Below are 14767 nucleotides of genomic sequence, written 5' to 3'. Positions count from 1 at the left end.
GGCACCCTTATTTTATTGACAAATCATTCAATTCGTCAATATCGGTATATCAATGAAACGTAAATCAATGAAAAATTGGAACCCATTTACCTAAAATGCTATTTTAGACTTTTCTTATGTGATTTTTTCAATATCCTCCCTAATGCACCGATGGAGGCATCATCACTGCTAGGTAGATTGATCTGATTTTTCCAGTGCCTCCTGGCTATTAGAATGAATAAATTATTCCTTTTCTTTGGATCTGGGTAATTTCTATTCATGTTTCTTTCTTTTAAGCTGAGTTTTCAAGGGTGCCCGCAACCGAATCACAAAATTGAAATGTTCAAAAATGTCAAATTTTCAAAATTGTAAATATTTGTTTCAAACCGATGAAATCAAACTATTTTTTTCGCTAGTAGTATGGTTATTAGTATAGCTTTCCATTGGTATACAAATGTCGACATAAGATCAACTAGGGCCAAAGTTATGGATCAAAGACAAAAGGGTGCCCACAACCGTACCTCCTCCCCTAATATATGATAGTTCAAAACAACTCGAAACATTTCGGGCTCAAACATTCTCTTTGAAATCCTTCTAGAAGCTCCCCTGGGAACTTCTGAATTCCTCCGGAAAGTTATCCACAAATTCCTCTGAAAATCGTTCGAAAATCCTTCTCATGTAATTGTAATTCCTCCTTATCTAGAAACCCCCCACTAAATATATTTTTAGGAAATTCACGAAGAAATTCCTTGAAGATTTCTTTTCTTCTCTCCAAGATTCACTTCTAGATATTTCTTCGGCTATTCTCTCTTCAGGAAGAATCAGGCATTTCCTTCAGGAATGCATTCGAGAGTTCCGTCAAGAATACATACGGAATTTCTTCCCAAAATTCTACCAGAAGTTTCTTCAAAACTTTATGACGAAAATCCTCCGATTTAGCTCCATAATTTCACTTGTAAATCTATAAGAAATTCCTTCGGAAATTCTTCTAGGAACTTTTCCGGGCATTCTTCTCGGAACTCTTCCTTTAATTCCTACGGGATTACTTCCAGGAAATTTTCCGGGAATACCTCCAAACATTCAAGAGCGAAATTCTCTAGCATTCCAATCTGGAATTCTTTTCGCAATTACTTCAGAATATCCTTCAAGAAATCCTCTAGAAATATCTTCATGAATTTCTCCTGGAATTCGTCCAAGTATTTCCCCAGAAATTCTTACAGGTATTTTTTCGGGAGTTTTTTCAGGTACTTCTCCAAGAATTCCTTCAGGAATTTCTCCGGGAGATTTTCTGCGGAAGTGTACTAGAGTTCCTTCCGGACTTCACTCGGAATTTACTCGGATATCTGCCAACAGTTGTTCCAGAAATTTCTTCGGAACAATCCGCAGGGATTTTTTTCAGTAATTCATCTCAGAACACTTTCAGGATATCATCTGGGAATTTCTGCATTAATTTCTCCTGGTATTTTTCTGGGAATTCCTTCAGATATTTTTTCGGAAATTCCTTTAGGAACTTCTCTAAGAATTATTTCAGGACTTCCATGTGGGAATTCCTCCAGAAGTGCTGGTGGGAGTTCCTCCGGGAGTTCTTCCGGAAGTTTTTCCAACAAATTCTCCGGTAATACCTCCAGGAAAGTCACAGGGAATTCCTGGAGGATGTTTGGCAGGAATTTCACGGGAAATGGGATTTCGGAAGTTCCTCTGGAAATATTTTTTCTCTTCCTCTAGGGTATTCCACCGGATGTTCCTCTGAAGTTCCACCAGTAGTTCCTTCGGGAATTCAATCAGGCTTTCTTCCAGGAATTCATTTAGTATTTCATTAGGCTTTTATATACAAATTCCTCCAGAAGTTCCTCGGAGAATTTCTCTGGGAGGTTCTTTTAAGAATTCTTCCAGGAGTTCCTCCTGGAATTCTTACGGAAGTTCCTTTGGGAGTTCATCCTAGAATTCTTACGAGAGTTCCTCCAGGATTTCCTCTGGAAATTCTTTCATTTCCACCGGCAGTTCCTCCGAGAATTCCTCTGATAATTTCTCCGAGAATTCCTATAGAAAATCCCCCGGGATTTCCTCCGGAAATTACTCTAGGAGTTCCTCCGGGAGTTCCTTTTCAGAGAATCACCCGGAGAAACTGCCGGTGAAACTCCCGGAGGGATTCTCGTAGAAACTGCTGGTGGATCTTCCGGAGGAATTCCCGAAGGAACTGTCGGAGAAGCTCCCGTAAGAACTCCCGGAGGAATTTCAGGAAGAACTCCTAGAAGAATTCCTAGAGGACCTCCCGGATGAGCTCCCAGAGAAACTATCGGAATAACTTCGGGAGGAATTTCCAGCTTAATTTCTGAAGAAAGCCTAAATGATTTCCTGAAAAAAGCCTGAATAATTTCCTGGAATAGCTTCTGGTGGAACTTCCGGAGGTATTTCCGGAGAAACTCCCGTATGAATTGCTGGTGGAATTCCCGGAGGAACTTTCTGGAAGAATTTCTGAAGAAGCTCCCGGGAGAATTTTCAAAGGAACCTCGGGGAAGATACCAGAAGCATTCTCGGAAACAATAGAATTCATCTTATAGACAAATCTCGTCTAGCTGAAACCTTTGTTGGGGTTTGTAGCTGGACCATCATCATCATCAGAGGACCTCCTGGAGAATTCCCTGAGGAGCTCGCAGAGAAATTCTCGGAGGAACTTCTGGTGGAAAATCTATATAAATTCCTGAAGAAGCCTAAATTAATTCCAATTCTGCCGAAATTCCCGGAGGAACTGCCGATAGAACTACCGGAATAATTCTCGAAGGAAATCCTAGAGAAACTCTTGGTGGAAATGCCGGTGGAACTCCTGGAAGAATTTTCGGAGAAACTCCTGGAGGATCTCCCATTGGAAATCTTAAAGTTCCCACCGAAATTCTTTCAGGATTTCATTGCGAATTGATCTAGGAATTCCTCCGAAAATTCCATTGTTGATTTCATTCTCGGTATAATTTCTGAATAAATTTCCGGTGGAATTCCTGGAGAAATTCTTTGCAATTTTCACAAGAAATTAATTCACGGAAAATTTTATGGAATTTACACAAGAAATTCGAAGATTTTTCGTGAAATTCTCAGGAATTTCCATGGAATATTCTTATTCTTAAAAATTATGGGAAGCAGCACGAAATTATTATAATTATTGCAGGGAATTCTGCAGCACTTATAAAGAAGTTCGTGAAGATTTTCTTGGAGTGAATAATGGTGGAATTTTCGGATCAATTCCCGGCAAAATTTATGGGGGAATTCCTGAAGACAGTGCCGAAGAAGTTGCTGGAGGCATTGCTAAAGAATCCGTGATAGAATTTAGGATAGAATGCCAGAAGCAATTGTCGAAGGAATTCCTGGAGAAAGTTTGCATATTAATTTTTCTGCCAATTTTATAATAAATATTACTTCGGAAAGGATTTGTTTAGAAATTCAAATGTATGGTTCTAGTTTTCTTAAACTGATGGAAGAATGCAGGATTTTTATAATAATTGTTATAGCCGATTTTATATTCTTTCTGGATACTAAGTCCGTTAATATTTTTCTCACTTTATTTAAAAATATCTGAAGAGCAATAAATCACGCATTTTTAAATCCATTATTGTTGTAATCATTATTGTTTCGATTTGGTTTGGATTTGGTTTCATGTTTTAATATTCTTGTGTTTTTATAAAACTACTATAAAACTACGATTTAGAATACCAAAAAAGCTGCCCCCCCCTTCTCGAAATCCTGGCTACGCCCATGCGTAAATCCCAAACCTGCTTTGAAATCCAAATACCATCTTTCTATATTCTCTAGTTCTATATTCCAAACAGGAGTCCTGTTCAAGGTAAAGTCGGATTTCCTCTTCAAACCCGCAATATTGTCACGTACTGCAGCAAACAAAATTGTTTTAAAGCCGCCTAAAGCATCCTAAGATTCCGCAAGTACATACAGCAATTCCCTTATTTATTTCTCCAATATGTTACTCTCATCAACACTGTCCTTGCAACAGATGAATGGCTGATCCACGGCCCTTTTGACTGCCATTCCGTAGATGCCACAGCCCAGATGAATTTCCTGTTGAAATACAAAAGAACTCACCTTAAAAATTTGAAAGAATCTGATTAGAAGATTATTTTGAGCTTTTAGTGGAATGTTTTCCCAAAAGATATTTTAGTTACTAGATGAAGATTGTCGCTTCGGTACCCTTTGTTCTGCTGTCCGGAACATGTTGGGTGTTAAGCTGTCAAATCGTATGGATTTTCCTTCTTTGACATTTAGCTCCCCTATCCTCGCCAGCAAAAGATGTTCCGGACAGCGACGACAGCAACAATCTTTATCTATTAACTAAAATATCTTTTGTTTTCACTTATCATAAGACGAGTTCGTATTATTTGGGATAGTTAATTCCACCACTTGATCTTAATGGATGCCAGCTGCGGTTTGAACAAAATGTATAGAAGTGGTTCTTTCAAAACAACTACGTGCTCGCTTATCGAGGTTTCTGATAGAATCATGAAAAATATATCTTAACTGAACTGGAATTTCAATCGTCGTATAATATTCTGTGGAATTGATCTTTAACATATCAACTGCCTTTGTTGCAAATCTGAGCTCAATCGGGCATACCGAACCAATTTTCTGAACAAAAAAAAGACGGAGGTGTATTTTCCTATGCATTTTGGCTGAAACCACCATACAAACTTCAAATCAAATGCGCCAGCTTATGCAACAAGCGATTGAGCTGAAATTTTCAGAGATTGATTTTCTTACCCAAAGGCACAATCCTGGGGGGTGCCCCGTAGAATTCGACAACTTTTTTTCTCCCCATACAAGGCTGGGCCATTCTACTGAGGACGTATTTTTCAATAAAAATATGAACAAATAAATTACATCACGTGTAAATTTAAAAGAGCCTATAAATTTATGTTGTTAAACACGGAGGTCAATTTGTTACACCTACTTGAACGGAAATTTACAGGTTTTGTTCGAACTGTGCAGCTTAGAACATACATTTTCAAATATTGCCAGCTGCTCTATTTAAATAAAGAAATAGTCTTTTGAATTGATAAGAAATTCTCTCGATTTCATATTGAAACCCAACATGCTAACTTTCATCTACTCAGTGACTGAGTATAATTGTATTGCTTTCTCTTTCTTTCCCACGTGAATTTACTTAATTTCCTTCAAAAACAGGACTTCTCATATCTATGAGTAATCCTGCTTTTGACGTAAATTGACTAAAATCTCTGTGAGAAAAAGGAGATGGCATTACAGTTTCAATAAATCTCAGTGATTTATTGTATTTATATTTATTTATATGAAATTAAGAATGAATATGATTGAATAGAAGTTAAAAACTGGCGCAAAAGCTCCATTGTTGCGTTTAGCAACATCCTCTCCGTACGGCTCCGGCGTAGTTTCCCAACAGGGACAGGTGGTGGCATGAATAATTTCCGTTGGGCTCGCAAAAGTCTGCCCAAAAATTCACATTCTAAAATCCTGTTCGCCAAATTAGTCCCATTCGCGAATGAATGATTGAACCCAGTGGCATGGACAACAATTTTTTTTTCTCACGCAGTACCAACAAGCAGCAGTGGCAGTTGTGGTGGGTTTTTCATTCGTTGTTCGAATTTGCATATATACGACTGCCGGGAGCTCGGAAGAAGTGACTAATCTAAATTGGAAATATGAGCGCTAGTTGGGTCTGAGCTTGTGTTGATTGATCTCCTCTGGTTTTTGTTTTTCAGATATCGACGAGTGCGCGGAGCAGGAACATGGGTGCGACTTCTGTCGGAATGCCTACGGCGGGTACGAGTGCACCTGTCCGGCAGGCTACGAGCTCGCTGACGATGACAGGTCGTGCCAAGATGTAAACGAGTGTGAAGTCTATGCTCAACGTGAGGAGGATGACTACGACGAGGACGAGGAGGGAGATGGGCTGGGGCGTCCCCGTGCCGCGGTGGCCATTTGCTCCCACCAGTGTGTGAATACGGTCGGTTCGTTTGAGTGTCGATGCCCGGATAACTTCCATCTGAATAATGATCGGAAAACGTGCGTGAGAGACTTCTGTGCAGACCTGTATGAAAATCCGAACAAAACTAGATGCTCGCACGAGTGTAAGGATGGAACGGAGGGGTTCATGTGTAGCTGTCCGGAATTTCACATATTGGATGAATACGATCTTAAAACATGCAGGAATGTGTACAGCTGCGGCGAGGAGTACAAGAAACGGTGCAATCCTGGAGTTTGTCGGATGATTGAGGGAGGTGACTACCGATGTGAGTGTCCTCCCGGCCATCAACAGCACGATCATAGCTGTCATGACATTGATGAGTGTGAATTGGGCAGACACTTATGTTCGCATAATTGTCACAACACAGCTGGGGCATATGAGTGTAGTTGCCCGAGAGGCTTGCAGTTATCGACGGACAAGAGGACTTGCGATGATATCGATGAATGTGACGAGCAAGACGAGGAAGAGCTCTGTGGAGACTTGAATTGTTTGAACACTTATGGGAGCTATAGGTGTGTTTGCCCGGAGGGTAAAGAACTCGACGAATATGGCATCTGTAGACAGATGGACTTATGCACAACTGACAATGGAGGATGTTCCCATATTTGCACATTCTTCAACAGAGAAACCTTTTGCGATTGCCCAGATAATATGGAATTGGCCGAGGATGGGAAGAGTTGCACAAAAATAAATGATTGCAATCTGAACAATGGTGGTTGTTCGCATTCATGTGATCCAGACGCTGAAACACTGTGTGGGTGTCCACAAGGGTTTGAACTAGAATCAGATCAACGAACCTGCCGTGATGTCAACGAATGTCGCGAAAGCAATGGAGGATGCGAACAAAGTTGTGTAAACTTCGAAGGCGGGTATAAGTGCAGTTGCTATGGAGGATTTGTAGCATCACCGGAAGATAGCAGCTCATGTGTCGATATCGACGAATGCTCTATAAGTCAAGGCGGATGTGACCACGTGTGTCACAATACAGAAGGCTCATTCCATTGCACATGTCATAATGGATATCGCTTGGCCGAAAACCGTCATTCTTGTGTTGATCTCAACGAATGCGAAGAAAGAAATGGAAACTGCTCCCATGTATGTATTAATCTTCTCGGAGGACATCAATGTTCCTGCCCGAAAGGGCTCTACTTATTGGAGGATGGTTTGACGTGTGACTTTGTTAATGAATGTGAGTTGAATAATGGCGGGTGTTCTCATGGGTGCAGCTACGAACACGGCGTTGTGACCTGTTCATGTCCGAAAGGATTCCAGCTTGAAAAGAATAATTTCAAAACCTGCGTTGACATCAACGAGTGTGAACACAAGAATGGTGGCTGTTCGGATACTTGCACGAATCTTCCGGGAAGTTATTATTGTACGTGTTCTGAAGGTTTTGAACTCGGACGCAACCGCCACACGTGCGTAGATATCGATGAATGTATCGAAAACAACGGAAACTGTTCAAACATATGCATTAATTTGTTGGGAGACTTCAGATGCGCTTGTGAAGCCGGGTTCGAGCTGGAGGATGACCAGCAGACCTGTCGTGACGTTGACGAGTGCTCTACGAAAATCCACGATTGCTCTCATATTTGCGTAAACGTCCCTGGAACATTCGAATGTGAATGCCCGTCCGGATTTGTTTTGGGACGGGACAAATTTACCTGTGAAGACATCAACGAATGTGAGACACTGCTGAACAAAGGTGGTTGCGAACACCACTGTGTCAACTTGCCTGGATCGTATCGCTGTGGTTGTGAAATTGGTCATCGGTTGGAAAAGGACAATAGGACCTGTTCGGACATTGACGAGTGCTCTGATGAATATAAGAAGTGTTCTCACGATTGTGTTAATACAAAGGGTGGTTTTGAGTGTTCATGTCCTTCGGGATTAAGCTTAGATGTTGATAAAATGTCGTGTCTGGACATAGATGAATGCAAAATCAACAATTTCAACGGAGGTTGCTCGCATGTCTGTGAGAATCAGCACGGAAGCTTCAAGTGTAAATGCCCGGAAGGGATGGTTTTGGGTGACGACCATGCAACTTGTGAAGACGTCGATGAATGCTCGTCCTTGAATGGAGGTTGCAGCCAACGGTGCGTTAACCTTCCTCATAGTTACAGATGTGAATGCGAAAAGGGTTTTGTGTTAATGAGTGATAATAAGACTTGTGAGGTGAGCAATCCTTGTGCATTAAGAAATGGTGGGTGTGAGCACTTTTGTAATCTACGGGAAGGTATTCCACAATGTTCGTGTCGGGATGGATTCGTACAAAATAAGACAAATTTAGCCAAATGTGTGGACATTGATGAATGTCAATCTCCGAACGGTAATAACTGTCAACAGACGTGTATCAATACGTTGGGATCTTACACGTGTGATTGTTATAGCGGATACGAGAAGAATGATTTGGGTCAATGCATCGATGTGAATGAATGCCTCGAACAGAACGGTGGTTGCGGGCACAAGGCAAAATGCATTAATTTGGCAGGGAGCTTCCGATGTGTATGTCCTCCGGGACATAAAATGGGAAAGGATCGAAAGTCATGCTTAGAAATCAAGGACCGCTGTAAGCCGCTGGTAGCCCCTAAAAATGGTGATGTACGATGCTCCAGATCCCGACACAAGACACAGCTGTACTATCGAACCAAGTGCAGCATTACGTGCAAGAAAGGTTTTAAACTATTGGGACAAAGTATAAGGCAATGCAACGGTACTGGACAATGGGGCGAAGAGGAATCGCTTTGCATTCGTAAGTGTTGATTTTTTCTTATGGAAATTTGATTCAATAGATTATGAAAATAAATGTTCTTTGTTTTGTTTTCAGCTCAACCATGCCCACGACTCAATCGTCCAGAGCATGGCACAATTCTGCCAGTGGCTTGCATGTCTGGCAAGATCTTCTCCGGTGAACGCTGTGTTTTACATTGCAAACCTGGTTATAAACCGGTTGGGAAACGTACCACAGTATGCGATACAGAACAGAAGTGGACTCCCACGCCAAATCTTCGGTGTGCTCCGGTGGCCACTCCAGCACCCGTCGTCATAAAACCGCAAATTCATTGCCCAGCCGATATTCACGAGGTGCTTCCGGTGGGACACTACACCATGAAAATTAGGTTCGAGCAACCCAAAACTAACGTTGATTGGTATCAGTTTGTGGATGCTCATCCTGCGTGGGGTAAACAGTTAGAAGCAGAACTACCAGCAGGGGAGACAGAAGTCACTTTCCGTGCCAGGAGTCCCAATTCTCCGATGAATGATGTTTGTCGGGTTGTTATCAAGATAAGAGGTAAACTTTTCCTATTCTATGTTACAAGCTCTTGAAATCATTTACATTTTCTTCGTAGAACGAAGAGCTCCAAATGTCGTCAACTGTCCAGATTCATTCAACGTTCAATTGGAGAACTACGAGACTTCCCGTTCCGTGTATTGGGTTGAACCCAACTTTGAGACTGAGTCCGAAATTAAACAGCTGTACAAATCTCACACTCCTGGCCAGGTGCTAATAGCTGGAGTACACTACGTGAATTACGTGGCGACTGATGCCGATGGACTAAGTGCCAAATGTAGCTTCGGAATCACCGTAAAAGGCAAGAATAACTCTCCTCGATTATCAATGATTGTTCTGAACATAAATATTATTCTTCATCCCTAGCTCCCTTAGAGCCTTATGGTCAACGAAGACCGGTTCACCAGCGCCCGTTGGAGACCAATCGGCTCGAGGATCACGAGTCGTACCTGATCTGTCCGGGCAAGTCACCGATTCTGGTAGACCCCAACAGCCCCGTAAGTAGACTCCACATAGTTTTGCATACCATTTGGCATCCTCACCATCGCCGGCCTGTGCACGTTCATAATAAAAGCCGTAAACCGACTGCTACTACCATTACTACTTCAACTCCCGCAACCATCAGCCAAAGTCGAGTGCCATTGCGTAAATCTAATTCTGCATCGAGTGCGCCAACTACCACCGCCAAATCTCAGCCGAACCGCTTACAAAACAGCTACAACTCATCTTCGCCCATATCGAACAACCGACGCCCTCGGTTGTCTTCCGAAAGTGCTAATGATCATCATCGAAACAAGCTCAATCAAAATAGCCATAGAAAACAGATCGACTTTCCTCCGGTTCTCCACCGACCTCCAGTGTTGGGTCGAGGTCGTTATCCCAGCTCTGGTTCCACATCAACGATAGCCCATATTTGGGACTGCTCCGACGAGGAGGATGAATACGACGATGACGAGCTCGGCCTAATTAGCGACTTCAGTGGAGACGGGGATGGCGACAGGGAAGACGAAAGCAATCATATCACAACTCGATCTGACCATATAGAGTACCTTATCGATGTCTACCATTGGTTTGTGCATCGTCGGCACTATCATCGACCCCGGTCATAAAATTGAGTCGTCTAAGACAGTGCCAGTTAGAGTGAATGATTGGTTGGAAATTGTATTATATTGCATAGGCATATTGTCGAAGATTATAAGAAAAACTAATTGAATTCCATAGTTCCTATTAATAGGATTTCTTCATCTTAGATTTACTTTGTAAAAGTTCGTTTTTGCCATAGCACTGACCATTATTTATTGAAAAAGTGTGACATTTATAGTTTAATTGTAACATGGTAGCTTAGTATACGCACAGTAATTTAGTGAGAACGTTGTTCCAATTTAAAATTACCATGGCATGAGCTTCTAACGGAATAAAAAGTTCAATAAACTAATTTAAAAAAAGAAAATCTTTCTGCTTGTATTATCGAAAATATCAATTTAAAACTTAAAAAAAACGATTAACCGAACCTATATTCTGTTTTGGAAGCACCATGATCAAGACCAAATTTGTAGCAGGACTAAATGAATTAATGGTTTTCATATAACAAATTGAAGAAGGAATTAAACCATTAGGTTGTTTCAATTGATTAACGATTATTTTTTCGTTTTAATTACCAGTTCTTTTGTACGTATTTTCATTCATCTGTTTTTCATATATCTGTTTGGATCAAACTTTTCTCAGTGATACTCAAATGCCTTACCTTACCTAAATATCAACAAAGTGTTTTATAAGTATTGTCATATTTTTTTTTGAAAAGAAGAAAGTAGACATCCTCAAATCCGATGTTGTAGAGCTAATGTAAGTCTTGCCGTAGGTGAATACAACTCGATACCAGAAATCGTTCTGGCTCGCCGTTGGATTCTTCCGAAAAAAACCAGGAATGGTTCGTAAGAATTTCGGAACGAATCCAGACTTAAATTTCTGTAATTGTTTCGCTTGGCCACTCTCAATGCAGCGTCGGAATTTAGGATTGTAATGTAGGTGGTTATGTGTCCGAAAAGGTTTATAGACTGGACGCGACCTGTGATAAATTTCAGTCGAAACAATTTCGCTTTTCATTCAACCATCAAATATGCTTTTTTTTTGTTCATGCATGAGCGCTGTTAATACTTATGTATATGGTAGAAAATCAGTAACCTGAAATATGTAAACCGATCATCTGGGTAACGGCCAGCATGGAGGTAAAACATTTGGTTTCAATCCTTCCTGGAAACGAAACTCACCTCAGCTGTCCAGAATTTGATGGGAAATGAAGCAGTGCTCAATCCCTGGCTCCCCCAAAATAAATACACGTGTCCAATTATACTAAACGCTGAATTCTCCGAAAAATCATCGAGCACCACCGAAAACATCATCGGCCGTCTGTACCGCCGACGTTGGAGTTAGCAGTTCTCGGAAAATGAAGGCTGTGAATGTGGATTTTCACATTTTTTACTCGCTGAAGGTTTATTCTGCGCTCGTAATTTTTTATGCCATATTGTATGCTTCCTTTTTCTAAATGCCTTCACTCTCTCATATTCTTTCTCTGTACAATTGAATTTTAATTGGCGTTCAACAGTGCAAACCAATTCGCATTCAATCCAATTGTTTGATTGTTGTATGACGACAAAAAATAAATCTAATGATAAATGTTGTTAAAAATGTGTGGGATTCATTTTCAAATTATTATTGTTTATGCACATACATATTTGGAGCTAATTTGCTGTTATTGTATACTAAAATTATTTTAAACTTAAATGCACATGCAAGTTATGATTTTATTTAATTGAATGATTAGTCGTTTGTATTTCCTGTTGGTATTTATGCATCTCGTTAAAAATTCAATACTTCCTCTGTGAATACACTGAAAACAAATCATTTTAATTCATTTTCGTACAACTTTTCCCTTTTCGAAAGGATAAAAACGGGTGCTATTAGATGAAGAACCGGAGCCCTATTTAAATTAACATATTTAAAACTACTAAATTCATCAATGAATCCAAAATAGGAATCACTGAGACCCGAAATTGCGTGGTTGAATGCAGCCCTTCCTCGAATCAATCCTTCCAGTCAACATCATCAAGATAGAAGCACAACTCCAGAATAAATTAAGAAATGAAGTTGATGATAGCTATGAAGAGCGTGTACCAAATTACCATGAAGATAACCATCCGGCAAAGATGCTGCAGATGCTGGAATGAAGAATACATAAATCGATGAAGGCAGACAGTTGAGTCAGTGTGACCGAGCGAGCGTGTGATGTGTGTAAATAGCAAACACGATCAAAATTGAGGTTTAAATTATGTGTAACATCCCATCAATGGGAACGCGCATCTATCGAACAAAATAGGAAAGCGTGTAATAGACCAGCGTCAACGTCGATGGTTGACGGCACCGTTCTTTTTCGGCATATTTTCATCGATAGGCCTAGATAGAGGCTATCGATTTTTTCTGCCCATTGATTGATACATATATGAGTGAACTGGCGTTTTTTCTTTACTTGCAGCGCATTTCACAGCTGGAGCAATGCCGCCTCTCAGCTTAATGTTAATTATGACCGCAAAATAATTAGTTTATGTAAAAGTATCTTGCGGCCTCGCAGCTTCAGCACTTCCACAGTTATTAACTGCGAGGTTTTTAAGCCAAGTTACCATTTTTGCATTCGTATTTCATGAGGCTACCACAGTGATAATGTTATGCCCACGGAAGTTGAGACCTTCAGCAATCTGCATGGCTTGCATTGTACACGCACGGCTAAGGACGTCCCATATGATACGAATGGCATAAATATTTTGATGTCCTGGGAAGTTGATAAAATACCCTTAACCGTGGTTCGAACCAATCCACTTTAGGCATTGTCTGCTGACCTACGGAAGGTTCAAATTATGGATGAGGAGAAAATGCATCAGTTTTCATACATGTAGAAGTTTATTTTGTACTTATTCAAAATTTTATCCCATGCTGGTGAGGTGAACGCATTGGCAGGTGTTTATTTATATAACGATTTATTAAACTCATTTTTTGTTCCTCTCACAATTGGGAATTTTTCTAAGGAATTTATCATGAAGTAGGTATATATTGAGTATCGAAGGTGGGTTTACGATTAAAAAAAAACTTAAAGTGCAGCTCAATCTGGTTGAAAATGCAAATATAATGCAAGTGTAAAGTAAACTATATTTTGACTTTAGTTAAATTTCTCCCAAGAATCACAATTATTGAGTTGAACTAACGAAGACATTTTGGGGTACCTACATCATCGAGTGGCAATTGTCGGCAGCGTGAGAAATAATATGTTCAAGATTCGACAAGCATTTGTTTGCTGTTAACATTTTGACCAAAATTTTATCCTGAAGTGTTTGTTTTGTCAGTAGTTCTGTTCAAAGTACAAAAAACAACCGAACAATTCAATCGTAGATATCATCAATAGCGTCCCAGCCCTTAGGTTGAAAAAATTTAAGTGAGTAAATGGCAGCAACATAAAATTTCCATGAAGAATTAGAAATTTTCCATAAAAAAAATAGGAAATTGCCAATAAAGAAATCAATTTAAAACTATATAAATAAATATAAAATTTCCTTAAATAATACAAATATAATGCAAAATTTCCATAAACAATTAAAATTTTTCCACAAAACAAAAACAAATTAGCACTTCTAAAATCAAAAGTAGTAATTATAAAAGAAGAATTTTCCATAAATAAATCAAAATGTTCCACGTAAAAAATACAAAATTTCCATAATTAAATCAATATTAGCAATAAACAATAATTTTTTTTTCCAAAAAAATAAATATATTTCTCCAAAAAATTAAAAACTTTTCACAAAATAATCAATAAAGGTCAATGAAAAAAAAAAAGAAAATTTTCCATGAACTTTAAAAAAGGGGTCATCTATGGGAAAAATGCAGATTTTTGTAGTTTTTTTTTATAATTCTTTATGCTTATCTTAGCTTAGCTTAGCTTAGACTGGCTGTACATATCAATGGTTGCTACTCCGTGATTGATCAGAACTGGTGTAAATTGCACTTCGATCCAAGAGAATAGTGGTTGGGATTTACAATCTATTCTCGAGGTGCACGTTTCAGCAGCTCCCAAATGTTGACCAATAACAGCGCCGGCCAAGTCCTTACAGTCAGTTGAGAAGGGGAAGGAATGTTAGTGTGTGGCAATTGTTGCTACTAAAGACCGAGAATACCTCTGCATCTCCACAATTACCACGGGAAGGAAGCTGCGTTAGTTGGGTGGGGTAATCAGTAACATAGATCGGGATTCACCGAAAAAAGTGATGTGACCTATGCAACTTCTCTTCAACAGTATTAGCATTTCCTTATCTTGTTCAATTATTCATCCTTCGCGAGGATAAACAATGAATCACTCATAGTGAGCGGTTGTTCATTTGAATTTTGGATTGAGTGACCGCGGCACCATTAATTTAACGTGTGGAAAGTAGAAAAAGAAGCGAGATCCACGGCTG

General features: G+C 39.8%; 1 protein-coding gene across 3 annotated transcripts in view; it reads left to right on the top strand.

The window, feature by feature from the left end:
• Window positions 1-14767, top strand: part of LOC134217628 (fibrillin-1-like) — a 355498-nt gene that overhangs the window by 292853 nt on the left and 47878 nt on the right. For all 3 annotated transcript variants that reach the window (XM_062696431.1, XM_062696430.1, XM_062696429.1), the window contains 4 exons: window positions 5715-8732; window positions 8808-9272; window positions 9331-9573; window positions 9639-9769. In XM_062696431.1, the coding sequence (XP_062552415.1) occupies window positions 5715-8732; window positions 8808-9272; window positions 9331-9573; window positions 9639-9769 (3857 nt within the window). The remainder of the gene's footprint in view (window positions 1-5714; window positions 8733-8807; window positions 9273-9330; window positions 9574-9638; window positions 9770-14767) is intronic.

Source organism: Armigeres subalbatus, chromosome 2 (assembly GCF_024139115.2).
Source record: "Armigeres subalbatus isolate Guangzhou_Male chromosome 2, GZ_Asu_2, whole genome shotgun sequence".
Classification (NCBI taxonomy): domain Eukaryota; kingdom Metazoa; phylum Arthropoda; class Insecta; order Diptera; family Culicidae; genus Armigeres; species Armigeres subalbatus.
Note: the sequence above shows the minus strand (reverse complement) of the source record. Positions and strands in the feature narration are given on the sequence as shown.